Source organism: Elephas maximus, chromosome 18, assembly GCF_024166365.1.
Source record: "Elephas maximus indicus isolate mEleMax1 chromosome 18, mEleMax1 primary haplotype, whole genome shotgun sequence".
Classification (NCBI taxonomy): Eukaryota; Metazoa; Chordata; class Mammalia; order Proboscidea; family Elephantidae; genus Elephas; species Elephas maximus.
In genome coordinates this window covers 8148636-8162613 of record NC_064836.1, presented here as the reverse complement: position 1 = coordinate 8162613, position 13978 = coordinate 8148636, and the positions used below count along the sequence as shown (strand labels likewise).

Here is a 13978-nt window from a genome sequence, read left to right as displayed (position 1 = left end):
TCCTTGTTCTCTGTTTTCCTTCAGTTTCTTCTTCCATTTGGTGCTTGGTGTAGTTCTTTATCTCTTCATTAGATGCTTAGGGCTCCAGGATTGACATTTATACTCTGTTTTACTTAGGTTTTTGGGTCTTTGCTGCACAGGGATAGCATAGTGCATCTGTCTAGAGTGCCATGTTGACTGCAGCTCCATTTTTTTTTTTTTTTTTTTTTAATTTGTGTTAACTAGAAAATTCTTATTCTGGCAGTTTCTCCCAGGGAGCTCCCCAGAGAGAGAATTTTTGTAAGAATTATGTTCCACCCTGATTTCTTATGTGTTGATGTTCTAGAAAACAGTCAAATTCATCGTCTGGTTCATATTTTATATTGAATGATTAAATTAAAAAGACAAAAAAGCAAACAACCAAAAAAAATTTTCAACAGCTCACTTATTTTTAACTTGAAGACTAATCCTTGGGAGTGCTCAAATTTTTAGCTCTCCCTTTTGAATGGGTCATCGGGCAGAATCATGGAGCTGGAGAATTATTAAACATGTCCCATGAGGGCAGCGTTTTCTTTTCTTTTCTTTTCTTTTCTACGCTTGTATCCTCAATACCTTAAATACTGCCTGGCCACATAGACCAATGGAACAGAATTGAGAACCCAGATATAAATCCATTCACATATGAGCAGCTGATATTTGACAAGGGCCCAGTGTCAGTTAGTTGGGGAAAAGACAGTCTTTTTAACAAATGGTGCTGGCATAACTGGATATCCATTTGCAAAAAAATGAAACAGGACCCATACCTCACACCATGCACAAAAACTAACTCCAAGTGGATTAAAGACCTAAACATAAAGACTAAAACGATAAAGATCATGGAAGAAAAAATAGGGACAACATTAGGTGCCCTAGTACAAGGCATAAACAGAATACAAACATTACTAAAAATGATGAAGAGAAACTAGATAACTGGCAGCTCCTAAAAATCAAACACCTAATGCTCATCTAAAGACTTCACCAAAAGAGTAAAAAGACCACCTACAGATTGGGAAAAAAATTTCAGCTATGACATCTCCGACCAGTGCCTGATCTCTAAAATCTGTATGATTCTGCTAAAACTCAACCACAAAAAGACAAACGACCCAATTAAAAATTGGGCAAAGGACATGAACACACACTTCACTAAAGAAGATATTCAGGCGGCTAATAGACACATGAGAAAATGCTCTCCATCATTAGCCATTAGAGAAATGCAAATTAAAACTACAATGAGATTCCATCTCACTCCAACAAGGCTGGCATTAATCCAGAAAACACAAAATAATAAATGTTGGAGAGGCTGCGGAGAGATTGGAACTCTTATACACTGCTGGTGGGAATGTCAAATGATACAACCACTTTGGAAATCGATTTGGCGTTTCCTTAAAAAGTTAGAAATAGAACTACCATACAAGCCAGAAATCCCTTTCCTCGGAATATATCCTAGAGAATTAAGAGCCATTACATGAACAGATATATGCACACCCATGTTTATTGCAGCTCTGTTTACAATAGCAAAAAGCTGGAAGCAACCAAGGTGTCCATCAACGGATGAATGGATAAATAAATTATGGTATATTCACACAATAGAATACTACACATCGATAAAGAACAGTGATGAATCTGTGAAAAATTTCTTAACATGGAGGAACCTGGAAGGCATTATGCTGAGTGAAATTAGTCAGATGCAAAAGGACAAATATTGTATAAGACCACTATTATAAGATCTTGAGAAATAGCTTAAACTGAGAACATATTCTTTTGTGGTTATAAGAGGGGGGAGGGAGGGAGGGTGGAAGAGGGTTATTTACTGATTAGATGTAGATAAGAACTACTTTAGGTGAAGGGAAGGACAATACTCAATACAGGGAAGGTCAGCTCAACTGGACTGGACCAAAAAGCAAAGAAGTTTCCGGGATAAACTGAATGCTTCGAAGGTCAGCAGAGCAAGGGCAGGGGTTTGGGGACTATGGCTTCAGCGGACATCTAAGTCCATTGGCAAAATAAATTCTATTAAGAAAACATTCTGCACCCCACTTTGAAGTGTGGCATCTGGGGTCTTAAATGCTAACAAGCAGCCATCTAAGATGCATCAATTGGTCTCAACCCACCTGGATCAAAGGAGAATGAAAAACACCAAGGTCACAAGATAATTATGAGCCCAAGAGACAAAAAGGGCCACAGGAACTAGAGACTTACATCATCCTGATACCAGAAGAACTAAATGGTGCCCGGCCACAACCGATGACTGCCCTGACAGGGAGCACAACAGAGAACCCCTGAGGGAGCAGGAGAACAGTGGGATGCAGACCCCAAATTCTCATAAAAAGACCAGACTTAATGGTCTGACTGAGACTAGAAGAATCCCGGCTGTCATGGTTCCCAAACCTTCTTTTGGCCCAGGATAGGAACCATTCCTGAAGAGAACTCATCAGACATGGAATGGACTGGACAATGGTTTGGAGAGAGATGCTGATGAGGAGTGAGCTATTTGTATCAGGTGGACACTTGAGACTGTGTTGGCATCTCCTGTCTGGAGGGGAGATGGGAAGGTAGAGAGGGTTAGAAACTGGCAGAACGGTCAGGAAAGGAGAGACTGGAAGGAAGGAGGGGGCTGACTCATTAGGGGGAGAGGAAGTGAGAGTATGTAGTAAGGTGTATATAAGTTTATATGTGAGACACTGACTTGATTTGTAAACTTTCACTTAAAGCACAATGAAAATTATTAAAAAAAAAAAATACTGCCTGGCACATAGAAGGCTCTCAGTAAAATAAATATCTACTGAATAAATTAAAGGCAAAAGAATCGAAAAGACATCTTTTTCCAATTCCTCCATATGGTTTTCTCCTTCAGGGAAGACAGTTCCGAGAGAATTCTAACTGGCTGTAGGAAAAATGCCCTGGGTGGTAAAGAATACGCTTGTTCTTTCACCACATTCAAATTATGGGTAAAGATTCAGCAAATCAGGAGTGGATCAAATTTATTGCCCTCTCGGATATATTTGATTTGATTTCATTAGAAACCTCTCAATTCCTAGAATTATTTTAAGTGGTTATAAAACAACTAAAATTCAACATTTAAGCAAATAGTAGAGCACTGGGAATATATCAGCTACTTGCAGTAATGTTAGTTTCTCTGCATCCTGAACCTTCCCTAGTTTGTTGTTGTTGTGTGGTAGAGGAGAACGGCCCCATAGGGTTTTCTAGGCTGTAATCCTTACAGGAGCAGATTGATAGTTCTTTTCTCATGTGGAGCTGCTGGTGGGTTGGAACTGCCCACATTTCAGTTAGCAGCCAAGCATTATGCCACCAGGGCTCCTTCCCCCTGGTTTAGCCCCCTATAATCTTTTTCTCAGAGCCCTGGTGGCACAGTGGTTAAGCATTCAGTTACTAACCAAAAGACTATCAGTTCAAATCCACCAGCCACTCCTCGGAAACCCTACAGGGCAGTTCTACTCTGTCCTATAGGGTCGCTGTGAGTCAGAATTGACTCAATGGCAACAAGTTTAATCATCCTTTCAGTATTCTCCCCTCTGCTTCCCTTATTTGGCCTTTCAACCACTGAAGCTTCTCTCTGTTCCCTGGACCTTTCTGGATCTTCCCACTTTCAGGAATGCCCTTTCTCCCTTCTTCACTTAGGAATCCTGCTCATTGCTCTTAGGTCTCTTCCTTGACAGAACTAGTTGTTCTGAGCTCTGATAGCATTTTGCCCATATCATATAACACCATGACTTTTTAAAATGATACACTATGTTCATAAATCCCGTATGAGCTCTCCTCTGAAGTCCATAATGCCTAATCAACTTCCCTACCTGAATGCCTAATAGATAGCTCCAACTTAACTTGTCCAAAACTAAACATTCAGGCTTCCTCGCCTCCTGTTATGGATTGAATTGTGTCCCGCAAAAGTGTGTGTATCAATTTGGCTAGGCCATGACTCCCAGTGTGAGGATGGTGCAGGACCATGCAGTGTTTTGTTCTGTGGTACACAGGGTTGCTATGAGTTGGAACGGACTCGATGGCACCTAAGAACAACAATTCCCAGTATTGTGGGATTGTCCACCATTTTGTCATCTGATGTGATTTTCCTATGGGTTGTAAATCCTATCTCTATGATGTTGATGAGATGGGATTAGCAGCAGTTATGTTAACGAGGCAGGACTCAATCTACAAGATTGGATTGTATCTTGAGCCAATCTCTTTTTAAATATAAAAGAGAGAAGCAAGCAGAGAGACAAGGGGACCTCATACCACCAAGAAACAAGAGCCACGAGAATACTGCCTCCTTTGGACCTGGGGTCCCTGTGCTGAGAAGCTCCCCAACTGGGGAAGACTGATGATAAGGACTTCCACCAGAGCCAACAGAGACAGAAAGCCTCCCCCTGGAGCTGGCAACCTGAATTCAGACTTCTAGCCTCCTAGACTGTAAGAGAATAAATTCCTGTTTGTTGAAGCCATCCACTTGTGGTATTTCTGTTATAGCAGCACTAGATAACTAAGACACCCCCAATACTGACCACTCAGAGTCTTCTTCACTTCATTCCTTTCAGTTGCTCAGGCCAAAAGCCTTGAAGCTATCCTTCAGTCCCTCTTTTTGTCCTGACTCACTTCAATCTGTCGGGAAATCCTGATGACTCTACCTTCAAAATGCATCCAGAATCTGACCACTTACCACCACCTCTACTGCTATCTCTCTGGTCCAAGCTATCATCATGGTTCATCATGGTACAATAAACCATTTCACCTGGTTTACTACAACAGCTGTCTAACTTGTCTCCACGTACTTATCCAATTTATTCTCAAGAAAACAACGAGATTTATCCTTAATTCTCTCTGCCTGCCTGCCTATCATCTATCTAATCTGACAGATCATGCCACTCTTCTGTTCAACAGTGGCTCCCATTTCACTCAGAGTAAAAGCCCAAGCCCTTACAATGATCTACAAGGCCTTACATGATCTATGCTTCCCCCCTTCACCCTGCCATTAACCTTCTGACTTCATCTCCTACTCCTCTCCCTTTTGCTCACTCTGCTCCAGACCCACTGGTCCATTTGCTGTTCCTTGGCTAGGCATGCTCCTGCCTCAGGTCCTTGCACTGGCTATGCTCTATGTATAAGAAGGCCTGGTAGTACAATGATTAAGAGCTCAGCTGTTAACCCAAAGGTTGGTGGTTCGAACCCACGAGCTTCTCCAAGGGAGAAAAGACCTGGTCATCAGCTCCCATAAATATTATCGCCTAGGAAACCCTATGTGCAGTTCTTCTCCATCCTATGGGGTTGCTAGGAGTCAGAATCGACTCAATAGCACACAACAGCAATGACAACAGCATGCTGTACTTAGATAATTGCATGACTTGCTCCTTTACTTCCTTTTAGTCTTTGCTCAAATGGCATCTTTTCAAGGATGCTTAACCTGACCACCCTGTTTAAACTTGTAACCTGCTCTCCTGCACTCTCAATCTCCCTTAGTCTCCTGTTTTGCCCTCTAGCTCTTGTCACCTACTAATGTATGATAACACTTCCACATGCATTATGCCTATTGTCTTTTGCTCCTTCGTTATATCATAAGCTCTACAAGAACAGGGATTTTTCATTGTTTTCTTGATCGCTGCCCCCCCAGCGGGTGAAAGAGTGCCTGGCACATAGTAGACACTCCAATTTTTGTTGAATGAATTGAAGAATTCAACTGTGCTTTCAGTGCCAATTTCATGCTCTATTAACTTGTTTCACTGTGGGTGTCAGTTAGAAGGACTAGTTGGTGAGTAAAAAAGAAACGGCCTCTGTCCTGAACATACCTAACATTTACTGAGCACTCACTATACCAAGGACTGACCGACTTTATTTTGCTTAATCCTCACAATAATCCTAAGAGGTAGGTACTATTAGTACTATTATTATTTTTCAGATGATGAAACTGAGGTGTACAAAGGCTGAGTAACTGGTCTAAGGTCACACAGCAAGTAGGTGGCAGAGCCAAGATTTGAACCCAGGCAGTATGTGAGTTAGCCACTACATTATATTGTGTCAAGGAAGTTACAGTGTAATGCGGGGGCCAGATGAATAATCACACAAACTTTGGATTTAATAATCACAAGCATATTCAATTGTAAATTGCTTTGTGCTGTGGAGGAGAAGTTTACCTCCGTGAGGGTCGATATGATTTTTTTCGAGAGTCTGGCACCTAGTAGGCTCTCAATAAATGATGACTGAACGTTCTTCTGATACATAGTTGCTGCTCTAGGAGGAAGTTAACCATTAACTGGAGAGCTAGAGGGTTGCTCTGAGCCGCGATTGACTCCACAGCAATGGATTGGTCTTTTTTTTTTTTTTTTTGTAATCTAGGGTAAGAGCTTAGGGGTCTGAAAGAGGTGGTATGGCTTGTAGAGATGTGAACAACCCAGAGAATCTGGCAGGATAATCCTGAACTGATAGCAACATACCAATCGTTTTTGTTGATGATGGTGATTATGGCGATGATGATACCAAATCAAACTCTGCTGTCAAGGTGATTCTGACTCATAGCAACCTTGGAGGACAGAGCGGAACTGCCCTGTAGGGTTTCCAAGGCTGTAAAGCTTTACAAAGGCAGATTGCCGCATCTTTCTCTCATGGAATGGTTGGTGGCTTCAAACCTCTGACCTTTAGGTTGCAGTCAAGTACTTAACCACTGTGCCACTAGGGCTCCTTGATGATGATGTTAAGATCTATTTTTCAACCACAGCCTTTAAAGGAAACTTCTTTTCTGTCCTTTGTGATGAGGCCATTAATTTAAGAAGATTATTTTGTTAAAACCTCTTATTTCAGATAGGCTCATGTGTACACCACATTCATTCTTCACTGTTATATGTTTCTTTGTGGGTGAAGTTTCTATATGTATCTTTTTATGCTTCACTAATTTGTACTAGGTGGCAGGTTCTGCTTTGTGTACCCTGGTAGGGGGTATGTACAGATGTCTGCACAGAGTCATTGTTCAGTCCAAGCTCATTGGATTGAATGAATCTTGCCCATTTCCCCACCCACAATTTTTGTCTTCCGAATATTGTAGATAATGCATAGAATCTTCTCTTCATGTGGGAAGACATGGAATCTATCCTTTTAGAGGCAAATTTGAGTACATGTACAAGGTGGACAAAAGCCAAGCATTTATAGTTTCAAAAAATGACTTAATAAATTACAGAGATGATTTAAGAAGTAGAGTGTAAAAAGGCTAATTGTTGAGAATAAAGTTCTGAGAATATTTGAACTATTTTGCTTCATAAGTTGCTAAGTTTACGGAAGCTGCTTATGTAATATGGGTGCAGTGTTTCCGTACAGCATGTTTAAAATAGAATCTTCTAATCTACCAAAAAAGAACCAAAGCCCATTGCTCTCGAGTCGATTCCAACTCACAGTAACCCTATAGGACAGCGTAGAACTGCTCTATGTGATTTCCAAGGAGTTCCTGGTGGATTTGAACTGCCGATATTTTGGTTACCAGCCGTAGCTCTTAGCCACTATGCCACCAGGGTTTCCTTTCTAATTTAGGGCCTATGAAATAATTTGCCTCATTAGAATATTTTCCTGAAATATTTGTGTTTAGTTTTATTACCTATGGTTTCTGAATATTTAGTAAAATTGTTTTTCTATTCTATTAAACTTATTTTTGAATTTACAATTAATAAGCCAAATGTACACATGAACTGCTTAAAGCAAAAATGCATGTATTTTCTTCCTATTATATCCAGTGGGATTTGTTCACACCACTCAGTTTATTAAAGTATTATCACTAAATTATCAATATTTTGCACAACTTTATTTGGAATAAGTTAAAATTAGTTTATGTTATCATATTATGATAATAATTTAATCTTTCTCATTTCCATACATGAGGTTAAAGGATAAATGTTGGGTCAAAAATACTTGATGCTAATGAAATGGAAAAAAAAAATTCTGTATATGTAGGAGCAATGATCATCTGACTTACGGACAACTCATACTTAAGAATGAATTGCCATAAAGCCTATTATATTAAAAAAATTGAATTAAAAACAGTGTTTCATAACAACGAATACATGCACTACTTTGCGACACGCCCATATTGCATGGCTTAGAAGTGTTTAAGTGTTTTATATGCATAGAAAGGTAAAGTATAGGCTATATACTAAGACATTTGCCTAACTGACACAAAATAGGAATGATTTGTACCTGTTCTGACTTACCTACAAATTCAACTTAAGACAAACTTAGGAAAGATGTTATTCATAACCTGCAGACTACCTCCATGTATAAATTTGTGAAAAGCAATATGACAGAACTGATGTATTCAAGTAGTACCCTTTGCTCAAAACTAGTTCACCTTGGGAGGAATATACTTAATCCAATGATGTTGCCAATGCCCAAACTAATTTTGGAGCCCGTTGTTTGATATTGTTTTTAAAGTCCAAGGCATACTCTTTTGAAAGCCTTCACTGGGGTGGCAAATACAGAGATGTGCCACTCTGATCTCCCTTCAAGGAAGGACTTGTTACCAGCTACCAGGAGTACCGTTCAGCTGATAGCTCCAGGGTTTGGCTTTTCAGAGTCTACTTCAGCTTTCGAGCTGAGATCACACTCTTCTTGGAGTCGCCCCCGGCCAATGACTAAGCAAGGCATACAAGATCTAGCCATTTTTGCCCAACATGGGACTTTTTCAATGGGCAATCTTTACTCCATGCTCCCTGGTGAGCAGGCAGAGACATTGCCAAGGCTGCATCTTAGCCTGCTGTCTCCTCTGATCACCTGGCTTTCTCCCCTTTTGCTTCACAGGTGTTACTCCCCAATAAATCATTCGCATTCCTAACTTCCGTCATCATATCCTTTCTAGGGGAACCAACCTGTGAAAATTGATGACAAATTCATTCATTCATTTTTTTTTTTTTTAATGTAGTACTTAGTATTTGCTAAGTATTGGAGATACCTTAAAGAACACGATTTGGCCCCTACCTTAAAGACTTATACTGTAGTCTAATGGTGGCGCAGTGTTAAGAGTGCAGGCTGTTAACCAAAAGGTTAGCAGTTTGAATCCACCAGCTGCTCCTTGTAAACCTTATGGGGCAGTTCTTACTCTGTCCTACAGGGTTGCCATGGGTGGGAATCTACTTGATGGCAATGGGTTTTAACAGGTATAATCTAATGAAGGGTAAAAATGGGCAATTATGGTAGATCCTGATGAGTAGAATGATTATGTAAGTACAGCATAATGGTAGTATTGAAACTTTTGGGAGGCCAGGAATGATTTTTTAGAAACAAGATTTCTAAAATGATACCTGCAAAAGTTGATGAGGAGCGTGAAATGTTCCAGGAAAATGAAACTGTGTCCAAAAGTTTGGTGATGAATGAGAGAACATGTGGCTTGTTGGGTGAAAGAAAAGTAGTTCTGAAAAGCTGGAGTAAAGAGAGAGAATGTTTTGAGGGTGGGGTAGAACAAGGAGCAAGAGATGATGTCAGAGAGATAAATAAGGCCCAGATCAGGAATGGCATTTGTAAACTATGTTAAAGAATTTGATCTTCATCCTGAAGTCAATACAGAATCAAAAAGGTAATTAAAAAAAAAAATTAGAATAGATCCAAGATTTAGAAAAAAACATTCTGGCGCAGCATGAAGTCTGGATGATAGAGAGCTAGAGAATAATGAGAGTAGTTAAGATGTTGCAGACTGTATCAGATGGTATATGATGGTGACTTGGACTAGAATAATGGCTGGGATGATGCAAGTAGATAAATTTGATAAATATTATGGAGATAAAATTGAACACACTTGGACAATGAGGAAGAGGAAGGAGTCAAGAAAGATGGCCAAATTTTTATCTTGGGCAACTGTGACTCGTTGCCACTTACCAAAATAGGAACCATGAGAAAGATTAATTGCACCATTGAAGGCTTGAAGATGGAGGGGGACACCTGGCAAGGAATATGGGTGACCTCTAAGAGCTAAGAATGATCCTTGACTGACAGTCAGCAAGGAAACAGGGTCCTCAGCTCTACAACTGGGAGTAACAAAATTCCGCCAACAAAAAGGATGACCTCGGAAGTAGGGATGGCAGTGGGGTTGGTAATTTGACCATGAGACAAAGAAGCATTACTTCCAGGGAGTAAACCAGAAAGCCTGGCCACCTGAGTGCTAATCTAGTGCTATTGCCAAGGAAGCAAAACATACTCAGGCTTTCAGATATAGGAATAAAGAAGACTTGTCAAATGAGTGTCTGTGTGTGGGGGGAGAGGAGAAGGGTAGCAGGATAGTTGGATTTGTAAATTATTTCTTTGTGTTTCTAGATCTGAGCTTCCTAGAAGTGATCAACCCATATTGTCTGAACAAAGGAGGGAAAAACAAAAAATCTGTGTACCAGTGATTGAAAAGATAGTCCCGATCCTTGAGAGGAAAAATAAAACAGTGATTTTGATTCATGAAGGCTGGACTTGATCTTACCACAGTGTTGTTGTGCTGGCTTGCGCCTCAGTGGGAATGATGGAACTGAGAATTGAGAGCTGACAGCAGAGAAGACAGCAGGACAGTCTTTCCTGCTCAGACTGGGCATCACACTGACTGCATCCCCTTCAGATTGCGTAAGTCCCTGGAGTTTTCCATAACTTAGGGCAAGCCCTAGGAGGGAGGTTCTAGATTTTCTCCCACTCTGGAATTCAGGGTTGAACCAGAGTATTGTTTTATTATGGAGTTATTCATTATAATTTATACTTGGCTGCATTCCTACTGAGGCTTCTCCAGCAGAAAAGCCTTCTAAGACACTTTTCTTTGTCTACTCTGTAGGCCACCCAAACTCAGACTGAAAACACTCTGTAATGTGTTTGTTTGATTCTCTTACCTCCTTGAAGCTGTATCCCCTGATATATATAAGAGATATTCAGACTGTGTCATAATTGCCAATGTGTTGTGTTCATTTATTTAGTTACTTTTGCTAGGGTGCAAACATGTCTTTCTTGTAATGTGAAACAGGAAAACATCCTGAGGGCAGTGGCTGTGTCTTTATTCTGGGTATACAACTAATATATACCATTCTTTTAAAATGGCAATTGTTATACCATAATAATAAATGATATTTATGCATTCAACAAATATTTGTTAAGTGGCTGCTATGTTTTAGGTGCTGCAAATACAGCAGTAATAAAACAGATAAAAGCTTCTGCTTTTATAGAGAGGAGACAGATAATAGGTTAAATAAATACAATACAATACATAATATGTTAGATGGTGTTATGGAATCAATTGTTTCCTCCAAAAATATGTGTTGTGAATGTTAACCTCTATAATCCTGTAATCCCACTTGGGAATAGTATTTCCTTAGTGACATTAATGAGGCCATCCCAGTGTAGGAAGTATCTTAAACCAATCACTTTTGAGATACAATGAAGCAAATTAGGCACAGAAGAGAGCAAGCAGCACAAGTACGGGAAAGATAGATGCCACATGGAGATCTCCAAGGAAAGCCAAGAGGAAGCTGAGACAAAGGTTTTCCCCCAGAGTGGACAGACAGAGCCTTCTCCTAGAGCTGGTGCCCCCAATTTAGACTTCTAGCCTCCTAAACTGTGAGAAAGTAAATTTCTCCTAGTTAAAGCCACTGACTTGTGATATTTCTGTCGTAGCAGCACTAAGAAAATAAGACAGATGGCGATAAGTACTAAAGAGAAAAATGAAGTAGGGGTGAGGATAGGACCTCTGGGAGAGGGTTGTTAGATAGGGTGGCCAGCTCCCTGTTGTGAAAGAAACCTGAGAATGAATAGAAAGGAGAGACATAGAAAACCTTCCAGTAGGCTTTTACCTGGTACTTGGTAAACACATCTTACTCTAAGTTATCTGAATGACTTTCTCAATGATACAGTAACAAGTTTAGCCAAAAAGCTTTTTAATAAAACTTTAAATATTTTTATGAGTTTGAGTTTTTCATGGAGAAAATGAATTTGTGCCTCTGAAATTGAGGGGTGGTGCTTGCTCTTTGGTTAGCCGCGGTAGCACTTAACCACTACGCCACCAGGGTTTCCGCTTGATTTAGAGAAACCCTAATATTTAATAACAACTTTGACCTAAGATCTACCTTCTGCCAGTTCTAAGAATTCCTTCCTCTATATAAAGTGGAACCAACTTGATGGGTATTATCAGAGAATGAGCTCGTCTAGAATGGAAAGTGATGTCATCAGAAGATGTTACAGCCACTGTGAATCTCAGAGGTTATCTAGTTCACTTTCCACTCATTTTACAGAAAAACAAACTGAAAAATTGATTTAGGTGAGGTCCATTGGTAATTTAATGGTAGGCCAGATGTCAGACCTTTCTGCTTGGGGTTCACCAATATCCCCATTAAATCACAAGCTACTTCTAAGTGATGGTGAGGAAAGAATATTTTCATTGCAGCTTCTCAATATCCACCATTACGGGTTCAGCTTCGGCTTCACTTTCCTGTGAGTGATCTTACCCAGAAGAGAAAGAGTTGTAAATGGAGTTAAAGGGATTTATGACACATTGCTTGTTAAGTCACTCTCCATCCTCTGAAATTTCTTAGGTGAGGTAGGCTTCTTTAAACAAGGCAAAGAGTAGCAAAGTCCATTGCAATTAGCTTTCTGTACATGATATTTTCTAGGTTATCTCATTGGTGGCTTCTGATGGCCACAAAAAGAAAACCATCATAGTGATTGAATAAAGAAAAGGAATTTTGTTATTTAGATTATGTGTGTGTATGGAGTGGTTTGGAATGGACCTTGGAAAATTCTGCTGGTTCCTGTGGAAGTATGTATTTTTTTGATGGCATGTTATTACAGATCATCTACAAACTGTAAATTGAAAAAATATGAGTGGGTTGGAGTCAAGGTCATTATCATGTATCCAAGACATTTTCCCAAAATACCTTGCATGCCCATAAGCACCGCCAAATACAATCCTATGACTTTTGCTATCTATATTTTTTACTAAATGGTTTCAGTGCTATGATGCTATATTTTTAAATTTCCATATATCTCTTTATATAGGATGATACTTTGAAGAGCTCAAAGAGCTATATTGACATGATCTGCTGAGTTCTAACAGATCTTTCCAGGGAGATGTAGGACAGGCTAAGGTCAGTACGGTCTATGGGCAGGTGCCAGTTCATGAGCAGGTGATACCACCAACAAGCAGGATTGAAACACAGAGTCCAAAGAACATATGGGAGGGACAACGGGGATCAGGAATCCTGTGCTGTTGGTCTAGATGTAGTTGTGTATCTGCTGCAGTACTGCCTCTGTTAAAGATCAATGGCAGAGCCCCTGTGGTTTGTGTGGTGAGGGAAGGAAGGGGAGGGACTTCTTTGGTTTTAAAGCCATAATATGCTGAACATCTGCTCAATGAAGCCTTTCTGGGTTCCTTTTTCAGAGATGTGGTCACTCCTGTCTTTCAGCTTCCTAGGCAATTGTATTTCTCCTATGATACCTCATAGTGCTATACTATCTTGTAGCATAATCACTTGGGTTGCAATATTTATAGTCTCCAAAATGCCTAGGACGGTGCCCTACACATGACAGGTACACAGGAGATCTTTACTGATTTGAATAATAAGCCCTAATTCAGACAGGCTCTGAAAAATGGGGATTCTAATAATACAACTGAACCAATAAGCAACATCATGGTAAGTGAAGAAAAGACTGAAGTTGTCAAAGATTTCATTTTACTTGGATCCATAATCAACACCCATGGAAGCAGCAATCAAGGACTCAAAGGATGCATTGCATTGGGCAAATCTGCAGCACAAGACCTCTTTAAAGTGTTAAAAAGCAAAGATGCCACCTTTGGGACTGACCCAAGCCATGGTGTTTTCAATCGCCTCATATGCATGTGAAAGCTGGACAATGAATAAGGAAGACCAAAGAACTGATGCCTTTGAATTATGGTACTGGTGAAGAATATTGAATATTCCATGGACTGCCAAAAGAAAAGACAAATCTGTCTTGGAAGAAGTAC

General features: G+C 40.0%; 1 protein-coding gene across 1 annotated transcript in view; it reads left to right on the top strand.

Annotated features, from left to right (window-relative positions):
- LOC126061707 (zinc finger CCCH domain-containing protein 18-like) overlaps positions 1 to 10351 on the top strand; it is a 96644-nt gene extending 86293 nt beyond the window's left edge. The window contains exon 3 of the mRNA XM_049858462.1: positions 10309 to 10351. Within this exon, the coding sequence (XP_049714419.1) occupies positions 10309 to 10314 (6 nt within the window). The 3' untranslated portion in view covers positions 10315 to 10351. The remainder of the gene's footprint in view (positions 1 to 10308) is intronic.
- The last annotated feature ends 3627 nt before the right edge of the window (positions 10352 to 13978 follow it).